Genomic DNA, 22,680 nt, shown 5'->3' with positions numbered 1-22,680 from the left:
TCGCAGCTGAGCTCTCAGACAAGGCTTTCTGCAATGACTAATACGACTACAGTCTAATGCGACAGTTCACCGTCTGCAGCCTATTCAGTCCTGAAAGTAAGCAAGTTCCTCCAGATGTTACACACTGAAAAAAAAAAAAAGCACATCCAGTTTTCAATCTTTTTTATTTATTTAAACTGTACACAAATGTAAAATACTTCAACAGCAAATCTAAGTGAAAATTGTTTGGTTTAAATTATTATGGAACAGAACCTAAAAGGAACTTTATTAAATAAACATAAAAATTGGATTTAAAGGATGCACATATTGTAATGTATTCTACAATAGTCACTTTTTTTTCACTCTACATTCCATGTGCGTATGGTATAGAAAAGACACTGAATAGAACAAACAGAATCCATTTTGTACCCTGAAACAATTGGTAGGCCTCGTGAGGGATTGCTCAGTATGACTACATGATATATGATGGCTTTGCCATCTCATAAAAATTATAACTAATATGTTGGCCTCTTTGGTTCCAAAATTTCTGTATAATACATTTAACTGTATTCATTTTTTGCTGCTATAAAAATAACATTTTTTTTCAAATGGCAGTTTTTGACTAATCATGCAACTAAATCAGTGCAAACATTAAAAGCAATCATTCGCTTTAAAAAAGAAGCAAAAGATTTAATTTCAAGTATAAAAAAATATAAAAAAGTCATATCATAAGTCCAGTTTTGTCTAGTATGGGTCAACACTTTAAATTGCATAGCTCATGCGGCACCTGTTTACCTAGATAGTGAGCAAAGATAAGTGCACTATCAAGTACCACTTTTCAAGGCATTGAAATTTGCAAGTGCTATTATACGTGCATTCAAGCAGTTTGCAAGTGCTATGCTGTATCATTATTTTCTGATCTTTATGGCCATCCTTGACACCTCCTGGTAAGGAAATTGAAAGCACTCTCCTCTCTCCTCCTTTCCAAGACTTGTAAAAATGTTCCTCGCCTGTTATTAAATGCACTGCATTTCCCAGAACGTCTCCACTCTGTCACTCCTCTTTAGGGTTCATTGGTTTAGCCATGGTGGCCATTGCTTGTTTGCTCATCCCCCACGTGACGTAGCCTTGCCGAGTCCCCCACTGAAGAACACAGATTGCAACTTTTGACTTTTTGTTCTTTGCACAGTGAGAGATGCCAACAGTCAACACGGTCCAGATATGGTATCGATTCCCTTTTCCAAGACACGGCGGGTGTAGCCAGCCATGGGTTGCTAGTGGGCAGTAAAAGCATCAGATCATGCCAGCCCAGCTTGTGACTCTGCAACGGCCAGGTGTTAGAAATACAGCAGTTTCTTACATGTCTGCCCCCTCTTCTCTCTCTCTCTCTCTCCCCCCGATGGAACCACAGGATTCCTTGCTGGAAGTGCTGTAGCAAGAAGTGGGTATCTGTGATGTTTATGCTTAGATAAATTTAAATTAAGAGGAAGTGATCGCCTCCCAAGCCAGGTGTCCTGCAGCTTCCTGTTAGACCTAAGAGGTGACAGTCGACTTTTTTTTTTCTTTTTTGTTTTTTTTTTAGTTTTCTAAGTTTGGTCATTTTGACACCTGCGTGCAAGAATACGTTGTGTTCTCACAGTCTGTGCTTTTGCCTGAGCAAAGGGAGCTCATTTCGGTCTGGCTTCGCCGGCAGGCGGGGAAACAGCTGCTCAGCCGTTCACTCGTACTGGCAGGCATTTAGGTCCATCGTCACTGGTCACTGACTTTCTGTGCTCATGTCCCTTTTCCGAGCTGCCTCGTGTGTGTGTGTCTGTGTGTGTCTGTGTGTGTCTGTGTGTCTGAGCGCGTGTTTGTGTGCGTGCCCACATTTCATGTGTGTGTGTGTGTGTCTTTAAGATATTTCATAGCATTAACTTATAAGTGATAGAATATATAAGTGTCCATGATCCACAAACTGCCACTGTCCTGACACCAAAGTGAAATGATTCTTTTTTTCTTTTTTTTTTTTTTTTTGTCAAACTTTTCCACAGTGACTTTCCAACACTGATGCCTGGATACACAGTGAAACTTCCTCCAACACCATCTTGTACGGGAATGTTTCTCTCTCTCCCCCTCTCTCTCTCTCCCCCCCCAAAACACACCTTAAATCAAGCACAACCACATTCTTCCACAATCATATTGGGAACGTCCCTTTTCACAATGTTGTATTCATCATCAAAGTACAGCATTGACATTGTGCTAAGTTTGGTTGGAATGCAACAGGAGTTCACGGTGCCCGGGTTCAGCCCCCGCATTCGGTACTGATTCACGACAGCGGTGTGAAAGGAGGAAGCCGACCCCGGGACACCGGCCAAGTAGGCCGGGCAGCTCCCTTCACAGTAATTCCCATAGTAACCTGATGGTGCTATGATCCAGTCATTCCACCCAATGAGTCTAAAGTCAATGTAAAACTGTTGCCTGCAACATAGATTGGTCCTGCCATCGCACTCCAGGCCTCTTTTCCGGATCCTGTGTTTGTTATCAGCGAGGCGGGCTTGCACCACTAAAAAAGGCCGGTGGGATTCCTCCCCGGGGTCCACATAAATTGGCAGCACTGAATACTCTTCACAGCCCTCACATTGAACATCCAAGTTCAGTCTCCTTTCTCCTCTCTCAAACAGAGCCTGGATCGCCTCTGTCATGGGAAAAGTGTGCCAACCACTTCTTTTGAGATCAACTTTCTTTTCAACCACATTCCACTTGTTGCTAGTGTCCGGGTCTTGGAAATAGACTTTGACTCTTACTTTTCGCCTGCTGCCTTTCTCTAAGACATATGGAAGCAGCTTCAAGTAAAGCCACAGGCTGGCTTGAACGACAAACAAGTTCTGGTTCCCTTCATTTGAGATGAAGAAATAGAGGCGGACTCTAGATGAGGCCAGATCGTCTGCAAGATAAGGAGAGATCAGCAAGATTAAGTCAAAAAGGAAATGTTAGCTTGTGTGCCATTCTGGATTCAGGGACAACACTAGAGCACAGCAGATCGAGCGAACAGTGACAGGGCTGTGCCAGTCAGACGGCATGCACTGCATCAGATATCCCCAATTTGCAATTAGAATTAATTGAAAAGGGGACTTCTCACAGCAGCCTTCAACATCGGGCTGTAGTCGGATGTGGCAGATCCACAGACATCAGTAAGAGTTTTCCCGAATATATGTTTTTTTCCAGAAAGCCAGATTTAAAGATGCTACAGCAGCACCTTGAAAAAGACCGGCACTAGGACTAGATTCTGCTATATCATCAGTTTAAGAATAGTTTTAACTTTCAGCTACCTGCCAATTCTCATGGGGAGAGCTCTTTCAATAACCACTAAAACGCCAATGCCAAACCAGGGATTTTGTTTCGATTTGCACATATTCTCCTTGCGGTTTAAAGGAGAGAATTCACGAGACAGAATGGAAAATATTTCAGTAATGTCCCTGCTTGTCCAACAGATCAAGCTAACCCCCACTTAGTCTGGTAGAGTATCAGCTATTATTAATCATTTCAATCTCTGCCTTTTCTCCCCAGAACGATGAGCTCCCATACGAGGCAAGGCAATGAAGCGGTTGTTCCCGCTGTAAATGCCGTTATTGGCTGTTCTCAATACGCTTTTCAGCAACACCAGAATTAAAGGAGAGAAATTGTCACAGAAAACCAAATGTCACCAAATGTCTGACATAACCCCTTATTTGTAAACAGAAGAGCCTGCTGCATGAAACATTTCAGAAATACCAGCGGCCTTCCTGCAATTTTGTAATGTAAGTCCTAACTAAATTTGACGTAGGTGATAAATGTGCCGGCCTTTATGGCGGAGACCATAATTCTGGTTCCTGAATCAAAGCATCCCAATCGCTATTTAAAATTATTGCTGGAAAGGCATTTTCTCATCTGCCCTTATCAGTTTTGCTGCCGTCTGTACAGAGCTAAATGTAGATTTTTTTTTCTGCCTTTTCCTTCCCTAAGAATCTTTAGCATTTTTGTCAATCTCTGAATGGGATTTTTTGCGTAGTCGGTGTCTTCATTTGTTACCCTAGATGCCTTTCAAATGTGCCTCCAGAGCCCATTCAGTACCTTGTAATAGTTCAGTGACAAAAATTTTCACTGTGTTTGTCTACGTTTTACATAAAGTCAATTTTGGAAGTGTTACAAAAGACAGCGATTGACTGAATACCAAATGGAAGTACAAGCCCACCCCCAATCTCCCAACAACATCCTATTAAAAAATAATAACCCCCAAAATGTACACTAAGAAAGCCTTTCGCATGTTAGTAAATACACAACTTTTTCGTAAACTGTGGTGACAGTGACAGAAAAAGAACAGTACGGTGCTGCTGCACCGATCCACATCACTTGTGTTGTGTGAGATTGTGTGCACTCATAAATTTTGTATGTGAATATAACAAGCATATGCATAATGCAACAGATCCCATAGATACTGTAAATGTATATGCCTTTGGTAAGTGGGAGGGTAGATAAAGAAGATGAGTGGGCAGCATACAGGATAGAAAGAGATTTATTTTGTGGACAAATGATATATAGATGCCACAAGAAGATAGAGAGAGGAAAATGAAACGAGCGATAAAGTGATGAAGGAAAGGAGAGATGGGCAGATAGACAGGAGAGAGGTAATTCACAGAGTGATGGTGTTCCAGCCAGATGTGCAAAGTTCACAGGGACAGTGGTTAAACTACTGGAAAGCTGTGCTGAAGGGATTCGGTGACACATAACTGCAATGGCTGGACAGGACTGAGATGGCTGGTACCGTGGGGATGGAGGGCAGTTAGTAAACGGACTGACAGAGAGGAAACAGACACACTTGGTAGGACACTACATGCAGTGGACAAACAGACAAGGCCAATACTGCAAAAGAAAGCTAAATAAATGGGAAACAAACGGAAAGAGAGGATGGGCAAATGCAAGCCTCAACAGATGCAGGCAGTGAACCAGATGAATGTGCAGGGCAGACAGACAAGGCAAGGGATGCGAGAGATGGAGTGGGACAGGCAGAGGAGGGACAGTGGGACACACAGGGACAGAGACAAACCCCGGTGCTGCTCGAAGGACCGCCAGAGGGGAGCCGGGGGCACAGAGGCTGCGGAGGGATGGAGGGACAAGAGAGGGGAGTTGCAAGGCACAGCCTGGGGAGAATCCCGGGCACAGGGGCACAAGCAGGAGAATGGGAAAGCGCGGGCAGGGCCAGAGCAAGACGGTGCGGGGCAGAGGGGAGAGCGAATGAGGCGAAGGACAAGCGGGTGAGCTGGGCGGCCAGGTGCCTGTACCAGGCAGAAGGACAGGCGGGAGGACAAGAAGGGTGCGCAGGGGGCCAGGCAAGGGCAGCCGGGGAACTGCTACGGGTCAGGCAGGCGGAAAGAGAAGGTGGGCAGGAGGACGGGCAGGGCGAGAGGGAAGACTGACAGAGGTCAAGCAGGGGGACTGACAGGGGTCGAGCAGGGGGAATGACAGACGGGGCGAGGCAGGACAGGCGGGGAGCGCGGCAGGGCAGGGGCCGCGGCGGGTCGGGCAGAGGGGCGCGGGCGGCGGGGGCGCGCGGCCGGGCGGCGCCCACCTGTCTCGGCGAAGCTGATGATCTCGGAGACCGGGTCGTGGGCCGGGGGCCCGGCGCTCGCCTGCCCGTCCAGGCTGGGGATCTCCACGCGGCCGTCCTCCCGCACCTTGCCGGCGTGCAGCTTGCGCAGCGCCGTGACCATGGCCGCCTTGGGCACGGCGTGCGTGATGTTGGGCCGGTCCCGCATCTGCAGCCGGCTCAGGATGTGCCTCTTCACCGCCTCCAGGAAATCCCCGTCCACCTTGCCCGGCTCCTCGGGCCGCCGGAAGCCGCAGGAGGTGCATGTGTCCTGCGGGGAGCCGCCGGCGGGGGCCGGAGGGGTCGGGGTGGCCGCGGCGCCCAGCAGGAGCAGCCCGCAGGCCAGCAGCGCGGCCAGCACCCCCCGGCGAGCCGCCCCGTCCATGGCGGAGGAGCGGGGGGCCGAGCTGGGGGCCGCCCCGGAGCGCCGCAGGGAGCCCGTCTGCAGGCAGCGCCGCTCCGAGCGCTCCGCGGCGCGGAGGGGGCGGTGGCAGCCAAGCTGGGGGGCCGCAACCGCTCCGCGCAGGGGGGGAGCCGCGGCGGAGGGAGGGGGCGCCCGGGGAAGCGGCGTGTGCCGCCGGGGAGGCGGAGGGGGGAGGCTGCACGCGCAGGCACCGAGGGCGAAGTTGGCGGCGGGGGGGGAAACAGGCTTGGCGTGCACGGAGAGAGCCCGGCTCCACGGGGGAGGGGGACGGCAGCAGGTGAGGGGGTGGCTGCGGAGCCCGGGGAGGAGGGAGGGGGAGCGGGGAGCGAGCCGGAGGTGCGAGGGTATCCGGGGAGCAGGGGAGAGGCGGCGCCGCTCTGCCCCGGTGCCCCGCGTCGCTTCAGAGGGGCATCCCCGGGCGCAGTCGCTCGTGGTCCATCGCTCGCTTCGGCAGGTCCGGGCGGGCCGCGGAGAGGAGCTCTCTAGTCCAGCGTCATTGAGGGGGGTCAGGGAGATAAACGAAGCAGATTTATATACAATCCAATTTATAGCCTGGAAGGAGGGGGGGGAGAAATGCCACTTGTACCCCCCCGCCCACTCCGCCCCCGCAAGACAATCCGTGGGTGCAGGTCTCTGAGCAGGTCGGCTCCGCTCCGCTCGGTTGTCCCCCTTCAGCGCCCGCTGCTTCTCAACGTGCCATCAAAGTTGACCCGGAGCATAGCTGGGGAGGGAGCCGGGGGCGACGGGCAGGGGGTGCGCGGCTGGCAGCTCCACTGTTGCGAGTCTTCTCCCCCCACCGTCCCGCTTATTATTAGCGAGATGCTTTTATTTTCAAAGCAGCGCGGAGGGTCCGGAGTCCGGCGCGGATGCGGTGGCGGCACCCGGGGACCCCCGCCGCGGGCAGGGCACCGCACGCTGCGCGACGCGGAGCGGAGAAGCGGCGCGATCCCGGCGATCCCAGGAGAAGCTGCACGGATCCACTCGGTCAGACCAGCTCTTCGGCTCGCTCCCTCGCTTGCTCTTTTAAACAATATCTCCCTTGTTGGTGGTTTGGGTTTTATTATTATTATTGTTATTATTATTTTAAGTGTGATTTTTGTTGTTGTTGCTGCTGCTGCTGCTGCTCCAGTTAATCTGTCTCCCTCTGCGTCTTTTTGATCTTTCGCTCGCCTTGTGCTGGCTTGAACGCTGTGTTTTGTTTTGTTTGGGGTTTTTTGTTTTGTTTGGCTTTTTGGTTTTTGTTTTTGTTTTTTGTTTTTCTTTTTTTACGCGTCTGATGTTCCCTCTCGGATCCGCAGTGAAAGGTCTCGGGGAAGCTGCTTGCTCCTCGTTTATCTTCTCTGATCTCCTCCTGCTAATTTTTCCCCCCTGCAAAATCACGACATTGTGGCACTTTCTACTGAAACTTTTATACATGAGTTAAAACCACGTGGGAACTCCAACCTATAACAGAGACGCCATGGGTTCCTCACTATTTAGGAGATTAAGTTAAGTCTTTTGCCCCCTGGGCTATTACAGTAACTTCCTGATGTGGAAATATTAACTATGCTGTTTCTTTAACTCCCCCCGTCCCCTCCCTCCCTCCCTCCCGGTTCCTGCAAACACACCCACCACACACCGGCTCCCGTCCCTGTCCCGTCGTCCGGCAGGACGGACGGACGGACCCCGAGCGGATGCAGCTCTGGCCCCACTCCCGCCCCGGCCGGGAGATGGATGCCCCCTTCTTCCCCTCCCCCGGTGCTCCTTGCCTTTTAAGCACTTGAAAGAAGGAGTCATTAGAAAGTTTACCGTCGGTTGGCTTTGCGACGGGGCAGGTTTCTGTTTGTTTGTTTGAATGGGCCGGGTAGCCGGGGCGGGTGCCGGGGACTGTGTGTGTTTTCCGTGGGGCAGGAGGGACGCGGAGCCTGTCGAAGGCAGCAGGGGGAGGGGGACCGGGGCGGCGGCCGAGGGGAGACGGGAGGGGAAATAACGGGACCGGTGCACTCCCGCAGCCGTGGCAGGGAGCCGGCAGCAGAGCCGGCCCTGCCCGCGCCCGGGGACCGGGTTTTCTGCGCGCCTTCGCGAGGCAGCGCTTTGGCGGGGGGTGGGGGGGGAGCGGGCACCGAGGCAAAGGCGATGGCTCTGACACCCCTCGCAGGGGTCAGGAGAGATTCCCACCCGGCTCCCGCCAGAAGTCCTGCCCGAGGACCAGCGGCCAGGGACAGGGGCCGCGGGGGCGTGGGGAGAAGCCCGGCGCACATCCGCGGCCGCGGCAGCACCGAGGCGTCGCCGCCGAGGCGTCACCGCGGCCGCTCCGCGCCCCGGCCGGGCCGGGCCGGGCCCCCCGCGGGGTCGCGCTCACCTGCGCGGGGCCCGCGCGCGCCGCCGCCGTCACGGGGGAAGCCTGGGCCGAGGGCGCCCCCTCTGGGCCGCGCGGGGAAGCGGCGGCGGGGCCGGGCGGGGTCACCGGGGAAGCGGCACCGGGGCAGCGGGACGGGGACAGCCGGCATCCCGTGCCAGCCCTCCGACGCACGGGAGGACCCGGCCGTGGGGGGCGCTGGGGAGGTTTCCGCGGGCCGGGCCGGGGTGTCAGGTCCCGCAGAGGCGAGGGGCCGAGGCTGGGGCTGGGCAGCGGGCGGTGCGCGCTGGAGCCGGAGCTCTGCGCTGGGCGAAGGAGCACCTTAGGCTGAGCCTCCTACCCGGCCAGCGAGACTGCCGGCCCTTCTAATCGCATCTACTTTTTTTTTAAATAGCAAAGAAAATCTACCTTCAGGAGTGAAGACAACTCTCAAGACCGTCATCTTTTTCACCGAGACAGATGGTGCTTTTCAAGGGCAGATGCAGGACACACAAATTTAAAGCATGACAGCAAAGAAGTTCCTTCTGCTCGTTTCATTTTGTAGAAGAAGAAAATAATAAAACTTCTCATAGATCCCTGGACTGCACTCGAGTGAGAGCTGTTAGCTGTCACTAATACAAGCAACTCGGGAGTGTGAAGAGGGTCAAGTGGAGGATCAGCTCATTACTGTGATTTAAGAATGGAGAGGACAAATGCTATTCTCATCCTAAATATTTTCTTTCTTGTTCTATACTGCAAAAGGAAAGACATTCAATGTGTGCTTCAAAGTCACATTGCAATCCCAATCTAATTGTTCATGTTGGGTTTAATATAAACAAAATCTAATTGCATATACAGCTTTGTAAATCCTCAGCATCACTGGAGCTACCCTGATGAGAGATCAGAATTAGGTACAGTATTTCCTCCCTGCCAGTAACAGGTTTTGAATGGAAAGCCTAGAATGTAAAAAAAGAAATAATGCTAAAAATCCAATCACTCTGACATCCTGTGAGCTAATAAGAGCACGTGAATGCAACAAGCTTAGTACTTCACAGTAATTAATTTGACAGCAAAGAGCTAACAAGAAAACAACAGGCAGAGCAGTGATGACTGGTTCATAGAGGTCACTGTCAAACAAGAAATAGGTGCAAACACAGTCCGTCTCCCTTTGGAAAAAACTATTTCATTGCCCCAGTGAAAATGAAATGCCAAAGAGGGAAAATATAATGGATTTGATGGGGATAACAAATCTGGCAAGGTACTTCTAGCAGTAAAACAAGGTAGAGGTTTTCTTTTTTACATATGGGGATTTTTAATCATCCCTGTTACTCATTGTAGTGGCATGTTTTGGTTTTTGCTTCCCCCCCCCCCCCTCTTTCTCAGTTAGCCAAAGCCATTTTGCATATTCAAATATTGGGAAGACTTATCTTCTCTCACAATTACTAACAAACTAATACTCTAATAACCTCTATTGTTATTTAAAGTGTGTCCAACACAGCATTCTGGAGGCAGTTCTCACACAATGGACTTTCTCTGGCTTCCTCCTAGAGAAGAACTTAATCAAACTTCAGATGCTTTCAGGCAGAAGAGCCTTCGGGGAGAGCAAACAGGGTTAACAGAAAGAAATGTGCCATCTGATTTCTAATCTTGCTCAGGGAGCATGGCCTATTGATTGAGCCATAAAGCTCTGTTAATTTTAAGATTTCCTCAGCTTTCAGTTCTTTCCCTTGGGCATAAACTTGTTGCTTACACATAGTGGCTGAAGTATCAGGGAAAGGGTAGCTTCACGTTCCCTGACTCTGCTCTCTTCCCCTCCTCCCCTCTATTCTATTTGTTCTGAGCTCATCTGCGTGAGGATACATTTTCACACACACCTTCTCAAAGCGGCTGCTATTCATCTGATTCAGGGTCATGCTTTTCCATACATTAAATGCAGGGGAAAACTGGGAAGGAAATGGCTGGGATTTGTGCTTGACGGGCAAGCACACGATTAGCCAGGGAGCCCTACTGTGAGAAAGTACAGCGTCGGAGGGTATTTTCTGTAGAATCATCAAGTCTCATGACTGGAATCTGATGCCTATAAAAAGCTACTAGTATAATGAAAACAGTATAAACTGAGATCCTCAGGCAGTGTAAGGCAGCATGTTCCCGAGACATCCGACTGCTACAGAATCACGGAACAGGCCAGGTTGGAAGGCACCACCCATGGGGTCATCTGATCCTACCTCCCTGCTCAAACAGGGTCTTCCTAGATACAACTTTTTCTTCCTTTATAACCTAGATATTTGCTTATGCACATTTTTCTCAGGAGTAAGGATGCAGAAGTCACTCTTGGAGAGGCCAGTCAGTGCAGCCCTGAGCTAGAAACTGAGCAGGAGGCAATGGCACAAGGAAGCTCCCTCAGTGCTCTGTGTTTCTACCATGCCCTCAGTGGAACCATGAACAACTTACATTAGCAAAGGATCTAGCCCTTCACCTTTAGCTAAAGCACCTTTTATGCACTTAAACCATTAATAATATCTATTAGGTAACCTTACTAATCCCTTTGAGGTAGGATTTTCTCTGCTGTACTGATGGCTGAACTGAATAAAAGCTTCACATAAGAGAGGCCTGGTTTGCACTAGAAATGCTTGTCCTTTGATAACCAGCAAATACAAGTTTTACTAGCACAAGCATCTTTTTCTGCAAGCGTTTCCCAAATAAAATAGGCTATACTGGCAAAAGCACTTTTTTTTTGCTCATATAGCTGCATCTATATGGGGGATTTTTGCACGTAGTGAAACGCAATCTGTTTTAAATGGCACTTCAGAAGAGCATTGCTATCCCACAGAAGTTTCAAGGCTAGACCTTGAAGTGTATACTTCTGCCTCATATCTGAAAGAGCATATTACAAAGTGGCCATTGTCATCTTGCAGGAAATACAGAGAAACTGAGACACACCGACACAGTGGTAGGCTGGGAGTGCTGTGCTCTATCTGGAATTTGTGTTCACTACATTCTTTAGCTTCACATGAAATTATGTATCTGTAATCAGACTCATTCCTCACTACACAAAATTACTACTAGAACAAGTGTGGCAAAGACTCTGGATGTTTCAAAAGCAGCATAATTCTGTATAAAAGTCCTACTGAAAATCAGGTAGGTAAATGGCATTCTGAATGACATAGACATTTTCTGAACTGTCAAAGGTAGACCTAACTCATTAAAAAATAAAAACACTAAGAGTTAATCTGGCTTCTTCACTCCTGCCCATGCTTCTTTAATTGAATACTGTTTGTTAACAGAGATTTGTTCTCTAAAAGAAAGGGTCCTACTCTGAACAGCACTTGGAAGAAGAGGGGTTTAGCAGACAGAAACAAAAGACCTGATCAAACTGGGAACACTTAATCTAAAGCAGGTACAACGAGAATCTGAAAGATGAGTCACAAAGAAATATAGTAGAGCCCTCAACCGGTTTTGAAGAGCACCTATTGAATGCCAGCTTTCAGCACAAGTGTCAGGCAGGATGGGGGACATGGGGGAGACAGCAGGACAGGGTGGCAGGGATATACTCACAGCCTCAGCCTCCTGCTCCCACTGCACCTGCTTCGGCGTGGCTGGAGTCCTGCTCCCCTCACCTCAGCTACCTGCCTGTGCTTCATGGGCAATGTGTTGACTGATTGATCCTCTTCAATGACCCCTCCATGCTCTGGGAAGGTTTGCAGCCGAGCCCCAGGTTCACTGTGGGGAATGAAGTGTGGCTGAATCTTGTGCCCGTGGTGCAGTGCAGCCAGGTCCCTGCCTCAGGCAGGTCTCCGCACACAGCCGTGTCCCTTTGCCAAAAGGGCTGACTTCAGGGATCTGCTCCAATCTCCAGAGTAAAGGGACCAAACACCATTGGGTGGATATCCCGTGTGATATTCAAGAGCTATCCTCTGCTTGTTGATGGCCCAGAGTGTTCTTGTTTTCCTTGCACAGTCTGTCCTCTGCAGTCCAAAGCCGTAGCCTTATAACCAGGCAGTGACTTCCTCTGAAGTTGCTTGTATTGACCTAAATAGGTTGGGGCGGGTGAGGACACACAGAGAACATGAAAAAGCTGTGCTGGTTGCCCAACAAAGAAGTGTCTGCTTTGTGGTGAGCACTTTTAACATATAAGCACTTTTAACATACTGTAAAGAACATGATTTTCATGTTTGTTTAAGTTCACACCAAAAGGCTTGCAAAGTAGCAAAGTGGGTAAAAATAAAATCTGCATTTAAGTGGTAAACAAAATAGTTAAAACTTGACTTTTTGTAATTTGAACACTACTTACTGAGGCAGCGCATTTAGAAGTCCACGGGTGCTTTTCTTCTGTACATCCACCCATGACTGATGTATCTGATAGATCCAGAAAATGAACTTTAGCATGGAGCAATGTTAAAATCAGCTGTCCTGAGAACAGCAGTGATTATCAGGGAGTGGTGACAAGATGGAGATGTTTCCCTCAAATTTTAAATGAAGCTCAGAATCAAAAAATGGCTGGTAGATTTGCAATGCCATAAGAGAAATGGAGTACTCGAGTCATGTCACAGTGGACAATCAGTAGCACTCTGTGAGTACCTGAACATAAGCTTTTTTTTTTTCCCCCACAAGCAAGTAGCACAATGTAGAGGAAGTGACTACACCTACTTCCTCTGGACAGGCTGCAGCCAGAAGTCCTGGGCTTAAGCCTGAATTTCTCTCTCTTTAGCCCATTTTCACTAGCTCTAAGTTAGAATGACAGCATTCAATTCTCTGTAAGTTGCTTTGAAATGAAGAAAAGAGGCATACAAGAATTCATCTTTTCCATGGAACTTGACACAAACAACATGGCCTTGGTGCTGTATGTCAAAAGTAATTTTCAATCTGTTCATAGTTAAATTGCACAGTTTTGTTTCCATGAAGCTTATTATATTAAATGAAAACTGTTGTGCAGTTCGGCTGTTTGCAAAAGAATGTCAGAGTGAGATTTGAAAGATGATTGTGATATGGTTGACTCTCTGCTAGGGCCAGGATCAAGCCACTCCTGTAAGAGGACCAAAGTACCCCAGTTCAAGCAAGGAGGTTCTTCCACGGGGGCAGAGCAGTAACACTGTCCCAGTTAGTGGAGCTCTACAGATTTAGCCCAGCTGAGAGCTGTCCCACACAACTCACTCTCATCTGCCCAGTGCTATTTAGCCTCTGCAGGCCTCTAGCTAGAATGTTCAGGCTGCCTCACCCACCATGTTTGCTGTATGGACATTGGCTCCAAGCAAGGTCCTCTGCTACCACACTAAATCACAGGAGAACCTTATTAACAAATATTTCTGAATCACCTTCTGCCCTGCTTAGTATCTATCAGTCCTAAGTCAGTGCCTGACTATGCTGCGGGATTCAAACAAAACAGGTTGCAAATGTTGTACAACTTGGGTGGTAACCTCTGCCATTTCTTCCAAAACACGTGAAAAAGCACTTACACTGTGACAGCTTTTTCACTCTCCAGGCTACAAGCGGGTCTTCTTGTTCTGTTATTTCCCTGCTGTGATCTTCCCAGAAGTGGGGGCGCTTATTAACAAAGAATAACCCTCAAACTTCTCCACAGCCCTTTGCCATTTCTGAGTAATAATCTTGCCCCCTCACTGTTTACAGCTGTGGTTGAGATTGTTACCAAGAACATTATTAAGAATAAATTATAATATGTGGAAATATTACTGTGAAATATACTGATACTATTATACCAGGATAAGAAAATAAACCACTGCTTCAGAGATGGCAAGAGCAGAAGCACACGGATCATGTTAAGCAGACATTGGGTCTAACAAACATACACAGGTACTAAAGTCTTAGCAGGGTGAAGAGCTGCAAAAGGAGAGTGTGTTGTTCTAGGGTTTTTTGCTTAAAAGATGAGAGAGAGGGCCTAGGGGAGGGGAATGCATGAAAAAGAAAAGGATGAACTTTTTTTTTTTTTTTTGGCTACTCCACATGGGGTTTTCCTCTGTTTAAATGCTGAAGGACAGAAAGATTTTAAATTAAAATCTTAATAAATATAGCCCTGAGGCTAGTAACATTATTACATCCAAGATGATTACAGCAACCAAGCCACAAAATACATATATATATATTTATTTGAAGCATAATAAGCCTCAGTATTTAGCTGCCTAGCCTTCTTCTAACTAACTGACTTCCAAATTAGTGAATTTTCCATTCCACTCTCCCAAAAGTATAAACCAACATGGCACCTGGTTTTCAGGGTTTGTTTCCTTTCTGTACAAGATAACATTTTTACTACTTACATTTTAGATATACATATATATTTTTCAGATCATATGCATGAGAGCTGGGAGGAAGAAACCGAAGTTTGCAATAGGAGATATAGATAATTATTCAGCTTCGTTGTGAAAGAGGGTTCTAGGTCCCCCAGATTGCTTGAGTGAGGCATGTTTTCCTTGAGACATTTGCCTTTTTCAGTTGATTCTAGTCTCAATATAAGATTCTGCACTCCACGTATTTGTGTAGAGCATTGGGGTTTTTTTAATTATGGAAATTTTTTAATAAAGGATACAGGGAAAATATGGGATACAAAGAAAAGGATACAAGCTGATAAAGATGATTAAATCATAGAGCGACTGTGGAGTGGGTCATGAAGTGTTATAATCCCCAACTCCCCTCTGCTTTCTGCCTCAATGTGTTAATGCATCACACTTTAGTACAGTGACACTTTCAGCCCTAGGTGGAAATTCACACATGATGAAGAGGTGGAGGAGGATTTCCAGATGGTCAGACCTCAGGGAGTGCGAAAAGGTGGGGGGAGGAAGGGAGAAACTGCTGAAAGGAATCGGACTTTGGTCACATCAGTAATTTCCAGCTGAAAATGGAATATTAAAAAAACCACCCAAACCCCAAAAAACAATCACTAAGGATCCCATACTGGGGCCAGGTGCATTCAGGTTTGGACATTATGTGTGATAAATCCTCACCAATACTGGTTGTGAAAGATCCCTAGGAAATATTGGTTTATTTGTGTGCAACAGAAAGGTGTGAGCTTCATTTCTTTGGCCAAATTTTATCGTTGGTACTAAAGCACCCCGACACAGATCCAATTACTTGTTTTATTCTCTACAGTTCCTCTTTACTAGAGGTTATTGTAAACTGGTACTTGCTCTGAATTGTGCACAAATTTTCACTCCATCAGATGCTGTACTTGGCTGCTGCATCCTTTGGGACCCTCTTCTGCAGGGCCACCTCTACAAGAACAGTGAAGGGCACTGAGAGAAAATGCAAGGCCTGCATTCAGTTGGTCCCAACACACCCTAAAACAGGCCCCACTTTCCCTTTAGGGGAGCATAAGGCAGCAGCTGCTATCACACAGCTGGACTTCTCCAAGATGACCTCATTTACTGTGGTCTTTCGGGGCAAATGGGAAGGTAGTCATGGCCCAGAGGTCAAGGGGTCTGGTCCTTCAGGGTGAAAGGTGCTAGAGCTGCATAAAGAATTAGCAATAGATGATATTTTGTACCGCCACAGCTTTTTCCAGATGTCAGGGTTAGAGAAAATTTAAGATAACCAGTTATTTAGGCATCACAGTATCCCTGTATTTTGTGTGTGTGTTTTAAAAATAGTCTGTTCATAATAACAGAAAAGCTAAGCATTAGGTATGATGGCTCAGACTGCATTTCTAAGGGCTCCTGCTTCATTCAGCTCCAGGTGATCCTCAGGTCGTCGGCATTTCCCCACCTCAAAATGTGCACTTGAGCTGCCAGTGGTGCGCAGTCACACTGGAAAGGTGCTTTTGTTTAATATCATCAGTATGATTGCATGCTATTTACCTGTATTTCCTGGACAGCAACTAAGTAAATTGGCCACAGCCTGGTGAACTACTGGAACAAATATCATGAGAAATAAGGCTGTTGCACAGATTTCACTTTGGTGAAACATTTGTTGTCCACTCCCTGTCACTCCCAGTACAAATCATGCACATGCAGGTCAGGACAAAGTTCAAGGAGACAGAAGACACTTACTCAACTTCTGCTAGAGCAACTCGAAATTTGTGAAACATGTGGTTTTAGCCGCTGCTGAATTCCTACCCCCATTAATTGACTTTCTATGTTAAAATCACTTGTGTCATAGCAAAATGCAAAGAAACCTTGAGCATCTGATGTGGTAGTGACTTCCATGATGGTATATTTAAGATGCCCAGGTGCCTGTTGCTGGATTTAGTGGCAAACCAAAGGCTTCCAAGTATTGTAAAGCCTGCAGCATCCATCTCAGACTAAGTCCCTTACAATGACTAGATGAACATCTCTGACTTTCTTCCCTAAGGACTCAGTGCAGCAGGTGTTTTCAGTCTGCCCACCTTCCAGATCAGGTGTCCAAAAATGCAGCAATAAATAAAATTTTTTTTCCTTCTCTGTTTCTAAAAGAGCTCAAGGTGGGTGTAGGATATGGGCGTAGGCTATTTTTATTCATACCTTAATTTAGTCAGTAGTCCAACAGTTCATGAAGAAGAGCTGGGCTCAGTCTTCTTTTCTGCCTGACAGGGATGCCAGAGAGCATGAGAGGCAGCTCAGGTGTTCTCAGAAGGAGCAGGCCATGGGGTGGTGCTGGGACAGGAGCACTCCCCAAGCCTCCAGCTGAGTCAGTGCGTGACCAAAGGGAGCAGGAACCCACAACTCTGTAAACAGTTCAAAGACCCACAAACCCAGGCCTCCCTTCTTCTCACCCTGCTAGCCAAAACATTTGGAACTAGCCAATTCACATGAGACCAGCTTTAAGAGGATAGAGGCAGTCCCCTCCCTGGCACCAAGCATATCCTGGTAAGTGCACTCTGCTGGGAGAGGAGACATACACTTTCCCCGGGGCAGAAGGGAATTGAGCCATGTGAAATTCCCCATGTTCAGCACTAGCCTTTTGAATGCCAAGCACAGTGTATACAAAACACTGCTGTGCTGCCAACCACCCTGCCTTTCCCTTGCATGAACGGACCCACGCTGTGTTCCTGGAAAAAAGCCAAGAGAGAGCCTAAATTGTGAAGCCCAAGGGATCCCCAAGCAAGGTAGATTTAAGAGGCTGTGTTGCCCATGGCTTGCTCAGGCAGAGGAGCAGCCTCTTGGTTTTGGTGGCTGCCATTTTGAGGTAGAGCATGGTTCAGGAAACATCACTTCAAAAGGCAAAGGTTTGCGGCAGCTGTCAAGAACTGGCATTGCAACACTCCCCAGTGATGCCCAAGACCTTTTCGAAGCCTGCTTCCCCCAAGCTAAAACATCACTGTTGTTGCCATGCTAGGAGAGGCAGCTCCCCCAGAGTCCAAACCCCTACACAATAAAATCTGTACAGACCCAAGTCTCCCCACAAAACAGGCACAACAGTAGAGAAATCGTGAAGTAAATGTGTCAAGTGACTCTCTTCTTTCTCGAAGTGACAAAGCACAAACTTGCAGGATTAAGCCTGTAGCAAAATTAGTCCTGCTGGAACTTATTTTCTGTCTAGGTAGCAAGGCTGAGCTTGTTTAACAGTAATGGTCAAAGGACAATAAAAGAATACAGGGGTAAGTCATTTAGACAAGGCAAACCATTAACTATCTGTATTAAGACTCGAAAGTAACCAAGTGGTTGGTAGCTGTCAAGGAAGACAGTACTTAGAGCAGAAGTGGAAGAGCCGAATGAACAGAACAATAATTTGGTAGAGTATTTGCCCATAACATGGGACTGCTGCTGTGAATGATTACAGGCATGGAACAAGGCAGGAGTAAACAGCTCCCCAGCCCCACAACTGGGATGCTCTGTTATTTAGTAGAGACCACCTGGTGCACATCAGAGAAAATTTCATCTTCTCACTATGGACTTCCAGCCTTTAGAGTCATACTCTGTTTTTGGGCTTCTGACATAAATACATGCAAAAGGCCTTCCCAGCAGGAAGTGCCCAAATCCTTTAACTGGGAAGCCAAAATTAACAGTCTTGCTAAGACACCTTTCCTACCCTCACCCCTTGGTTATTTCCCAAAACAAGAGGAACCGCAAAGGAGCCTGTGATGACTGAAAGGGAGACTCTGCCAGCAGCAGAGTTTCCTCTGTGCATGCGTCACTTGCTGCAGCCTGTCTGGAGTGATGGTGCTGTCAGCAGGAAGGGGTTACCAGAAGAGGTGGGGCTGCAGAGCTTTTCAAACCTTTCACTTCCCTAGCTTTTCTGCAGCTGGGAACAGGCTACAACTCCATTCAAATTTCGGCATTTAGGATATGTGTTCATCAGTTTTTTTAAATTTGAAGTCCTGGGAAAGGCCTTTTAGGAAAAGAGAAAGAAAACAAAGTAAAGCAGACATCCCTTTGTCATACACTTGCATTTCAAAAACTCCAAACCTATTTAATACCTTTGACTTTACCTGATTTGTGTCTCATAGGGAAGACGGTTTCCCTGGAATCTATATCCCCATTTCTTTCCAAAAAAGAAGAACAAAAGATAAGTTTTAACTTGGTGTTGATGCAATATTCACCCCACCCAGAACCAACTTTGAAAGCTCATGTAAAAAACATGAAGAGTAATTTTTACTTAGCTCTTGTTATGAACAATTCAGAGATAAGAAACAAGGCAAGACACGTCTCAGCTGCAAGTGTGAACATGATCTCAACACTGCAACATTTTCCTTGCCTGGCTAGAGATGGGTTGGCAGCATGAGGTATATGAAGGTAGGTTACAGGTGACAAGAATGTAAAAAGCCTGTTATTAAACTAGGCGTAAGCAGTCTTGGAACTTCATTAGGGCCAGGGAATTCAGCCCTGGACATTGCACCTGCTTGATTATTCACTATTAAACAAATGGCTGTAAACTTAGCTTCAAGTTGGAGAGGATTCAGACACAGCTCTTTCTGCCCTCTGACTGGGCAGTGGATGGAAAGCAGTTTGTGTCATGGACAAACTCCATGTGCTCACTTCTTGCAGGAGAGAAGCAAAGTCTTCATCATAAGTTTTGACCAGGTGCAGAGTACAAGTCATTTGCTGTCCTCCAACTGCAACTATAGAAAGGGAGTGAACTGCAGTGTGTTAAAGGTACATTTGGGCACTGACCTATTTTTGTTCATTTGCCATGGGAGAGACATGTGGAAACATTGTGGTTTGATGGATTTGATTAAAAATATGCTAATGAATAAAGAAAATTAAGTGCATCCCTTGGGCTCCTGGCAAGCTGCCAAGACAGACACTGGGACCACCAACAGGGGATCCTTATGTTCCGGCTTTTGCAATCCTTCAGATTCCTACTGGAAAGGATAGTGACCCAGCAGAAATGGGGCTTAAAGTTGAGTGGTTTGCGTGTCCTGCCTCCACTTCTCTCCAAATGCCACAATATTTTAAAATTTATGCCCCAGGTGCTGGAATCAGCAAGCATAAGAACATCTTTGTTTTCATCGAAAAAAGTACTTCTGCCATCATTGTTGAAGAAAGAAAGCTTGCAAACATGAAGCAATGGTACTCAAAATGCTTGGAAACAAAAAGACTGTGAAAGAGAACTCCAAGTTCATTTTCTAAAGCATCTCATTATTTCTAAACCAAATGCAGTTTTGGAGGCCTGACTTATGGTTTTTCAAACTCCTGAGGCAAAGCTGCAAATGTGGCCTTTATTCCCACGCAGGAGAAGCTCTGCCTGCCTTCCTCCCTCCACACTGTTCAGGGAGGGAAAGGGGGGAAAAAAGGCAAAACAAAACAACTCAAGCAGGCACAGTGTTTCCCTCTGCTCCATGAGTGTTTAGTGCACTACTGTCATCACTCAAGCAGATTTACTCAAGGTACCACATTAGAAAGTTCTAACCTGACTGCAGAAGTGGGTGAATCACATATTCTGCTGCTGTTCTTCAGGTAGGAAGCAGCTTTCGTTAGCAAAGTCTGAAGCATCCAGCTCTCCTAGTGCTCATAATCCTTCTCTGAGTAGTTGTTCTTCCCATAGTGTGATTCATTCTGTTGTCCTGCAGTCTTCAGAGCTGGAATGAGGCAGCCAACCATAGCTGGGGATGCAAGTACTTGTCACACAGTGGCACTGCTCAGCACCTAATTGGGGTGCAGTTACCAGGAGTGAAAGGAAAAGAAGGGCTCATATTTTATTAAGCTGCCTGAACCCAAGCAGACCTAGGAAACCCTCTGAACCCCTCAAGCAGGCTATAGAGAAATGAAAGCAGAGACCCCTGAGTGAAAGAGGCTCTTCCACACCAATGACCAGGGCACAAACTAGAAAATTAAAAACAAACACCTAGTCCATCCTGCAGGCATTTTTCCAGCAACCTAATAGGTTTGGGTTTTCATAGCACCAACTTCCAAGCAAGAAACAGTTTTAATATCTGATTTCTGAAGCCTGTCATTCTGGGAAAGGACACTTCTGTCAGGGGGGTCTGTGTCTGACCAGGACCATCTCTCTTTGGTTCTCAGCAGCCTTTTTAAAACTGAAGAGCCAAATTTCTAGAAGTAAAACTGCAGGGTATCTTGGGCAATGTTACCATGATGGTTTTCATTTAGAAGCAAGGAAGAATTTGGCTATTTTTTCAGATAATTACTCCTTCCCACAGTCCACAGTTGTTTTCCTCGTTTACAAGTATGGAATTGTAATGCCATCATTTTGCGGGGAGAGTAATCATGTTTCAGAGCACTCTTAGAGACCACAGGTTGAAACACTCATCCAAACAGCAGGTTCAGTTTGTTGTATGTGTTTTCCTTTCTAGAATAAAAACACAGCACTATTAAACAGTAGGGAGTAACTTTCCTTGTCTCTCAATGCTACATGCGTGCACAAGTTTGTCCTTGAATTCTGGTATTTGGCCTATGAAGCTAACATGCATAAAGCCTCCGATACCCCAAACGCTAGGCTGTAAAAACAAACTCCATAAACTCTGATTATATCAAAAACATTATATCTATATAATAGATATATTATATTATATCTATATTATATTATATATTTTGATTATATCAAAAACATTTGATTCTGCCCCAAAGCCAAGTAACAAAGCTCATTGAAGGGAACTTACTGTAAACTCTGAAGATTAATCAACTCTATCAGAAAGGCCAGTGATCCCCATCTCACCTCAACTTAAAATTCCAACCCCCTTTGGAATTACAATGCTTAAGGGGCCATTTGCTGCTATATCCCTAGTAGATCCTATCTCCATGACAGACACTGAATAGTTTGGGGGACGAAAGACCATGAGCCAGGAAAAAAAAAAAAAAAAATAGGATATTCTCTGCCCCACCCCCAAATTAAGGCTTTATATTTCAAAGAAAGCCCAGCATCTTTAGTCACCCATAGAAACAAAACATTTAGTGAAGTACTGCACAGTCTCAGGGAACAATAAGTATTCTTTCAGGCATGCAAATCAGTGCTCAGCAAGCAGAACAAACTTACACTTGCAAAGCAAACTGGTTTAATGCCCGAGAAAACGTAAATCCACCATCCTCATGAGAAATTGGGTGTTCTGCTGCATGGAAGAATGTTTAAGCAAGATTTAACATTAGCATTTGCATGCAAAAGGAAAATTTAATTTTAGAACAAAGTCTCATACCGCATGAGAGAATTATACAGCCAAGCAACAAAACCAGAAGAATTTAGCTAGTGTGGATTTCTGCATGTAATTCAGGTAGCAGATAAATAGCAGCAACTTGTCTGCTCGTCTGAGCATGCTGAACAGCCAGCCCCTCTCCACAGAAGAGCTTCTAACTCCTAAATCCACAAGATGGAGCCAGCAGTTCTCAGGAAGAGGTGCCTGTACCATCCCAGGAATTGTCAGCACCTAGCTCACAGAACCATACTAAAATGTTCTGGTTGGGGCAGAATACAGGCAAACACAAAGGCAGGAGCCAAACCATGTACAAGTCATCATCCTCCTGTTTCATCCTGCTGCGACCAAAGGCAAGCCTGTTCCTCAACAAGCATCTGCAGACTATCTGAAGAAAAAGGTGACAATATGGGCTTTGGGTATAGCAGTGTAACACAACTGTGCTCAGAACCCTCTCTTGCTTCCTACATGACACTTTCCATGCTACCCTTTCTCTGCCACAGTATTTTAAAAGTTACTTCACTGGGAAGGAGAGCAACATAAACCACCGTGGCAATCAGAAACACAGGGCAAACACCAGGCAAGCACCATGTAAACAAGATTATGTAAATTGCTGTAGTCCTTGGCCAGAAGTCATCAGCTAGAGAATGTTCCACTTCCAACTTGTACAGCAGTGGTGGCAGAAACTGCCTGGAAGTTTACTTTGAATCCCATTGTTCTGCCACTCCAAATTAAGTGGCATTAGAGAGCAGTGAGTCTGTCCTGAGCCATTCTGCCTCAGAAGCATCTCAGCTTCTCTCCTGCAGTTCATTCACCACAAACCTACACAGAGAATGGAGTCTGGCACACTCAAA

At 46.8% G+C, this 22,680-nt stretch overlaps 3 protein-coding genes across 5 annotated transcripts; 1 reads left to right on the top strand and 2 right to left on the bottom strand.

Annotated features, from left to right (window-relative positions):
- Positions 1-147: 147 nt before the first annotated feature.
- On the bottom strand, positions 148-5,966 carry INHBB (inhibin subunit beta B). The gene is made up of 2 exons (XM_053982857.1): positions 5,564-5,966; positions 148-2,902 (listed from the first exon to the last, which is right to left on the bottom strand). The coding sequence occupies exons 1-2, from the start codon at positions 5,964-5,966 to the stop codon at positions 2,127-2,129; spliced, it is 1,179 nt and encodes a 392-aa protein (XP_053838832.1). The 3' UTR covers positions 148-2,126.
- On the top strand, positions 5,942-9,173 carry LOC128810209 (translation initiation factor IF-2-like). Of its 3 annotated transcripts, XM_053982860.1 has the most exons (3): positions 5,942-6,282; positions 6,843-6,989; positions 8,738-9,173. In XM_053982860.1, the coding sequence occupies exons 1-3, from the start codon at positions 5,965-5,967 to the stop codon at positions 8,885-8,887; spliced, it is 615 nt and encodes a 204-aa protein (XP_053838835.1). In that variant the 5' UTR covers positions 5,942-5,964; the 3' UTR covers positions 8,888-9,173. The 3 variants fall into 3 exon arrangements, with proteins under 3 accessions (XP_053838835.1, XP_053838834.1, XP_053838833.1); XM_053982859.1 differs by lacking the exon at positions 8,738-9,173 and having other exon boundaries at positions 6,846-7,163; XM_053982858.1 differs by lacking the exon at positions 8,738-9,173 and having other exon boundaries at positions 6,843-7,163.
- TGFBR3L (transforming growth factor beta receptor 3 like) lies at positions 7,283-8,307 on the bottom strand. Its single transcript, XM_053982861.1, has 2 exons — positions 7,794-8,307; positions 7,283-7,373 (listed from the first exon to the last, which is right to left on the bottom strand). Exons 1-2 carry the CDS (start codon positions 8,243-8,245, stop codon positions 7,337-7,339), a joined length of 489 nt encoding a protein of 162 aa, XP_053838836.1. The 5' UTR covers positions 8,246-8,307; the 3' UTR covers positions 7,283-7,336.
- Positions 9,174-22,680: the final 13,507 nt, after the last annotated feature.

Source organism: Vidua macroura, chromosome 7, assembly GCF_024509145.1.
Source record: "Vidua macroura isolate BioBank_ID:100142 chromosome 7, ASM2450914v1, whole genome shotgun sequence".
Lineage (NCBI taxonomy): Eukaryota > Metazoa > Chordata > Aves > Passeriformes > Viduidae > Vidua > Vidua macroura.
The sequence above is the reverse complement of the archived record's forward strand: the minus strand, read 5'-3'. Positions and strand labels throughout refer to the sequence as shown.

Coding starts and splice junctions, on each gene's coding strand:
- INHBB (XM_053982857.1), bottom strand. CDS start 5,966: ATGGACGGGGCGGCTCGCCGGGGGGTGCTGGCCGCGCTGCTGGCCTGC. Junction 2,903..5,563: donor CATCAGCTTCGCCGAGACAG/GTGGGCGCCGCC, acceptor CTTATCTTGCAG/ACGATCTGGCCTCATCTAGA.
- TGFBR3L (XM_053982861.1), bottom strand. CDS start 8,245: ATGTGCGCCGGGCTTCTCCCCACGCCCCCGCGGCCCCTGTCCCTGGCC. Junction 7,374..7,793: donor CGTCGCAAAGCCAACCGACG/GTAAACTTTCTA, acceptor GTGATTTTGCAG/GGGGGAAAAATTAGCAGGAG.
- LOC128810209 (XM_053982858.1), top strand. CDS start 5,965: ATGGCGGAGGAGCGGGGGGCCGAGCTGGGGGCCGCCCCGGAGCGCCGC. Junction 6,283..6,842: donor GGGGAGGGGGACGGCAGCAG/GTGAGGGGGTGG, acceptor TTATTTTCAAAG/CAGCGCGGAGGGTCCGGAGT.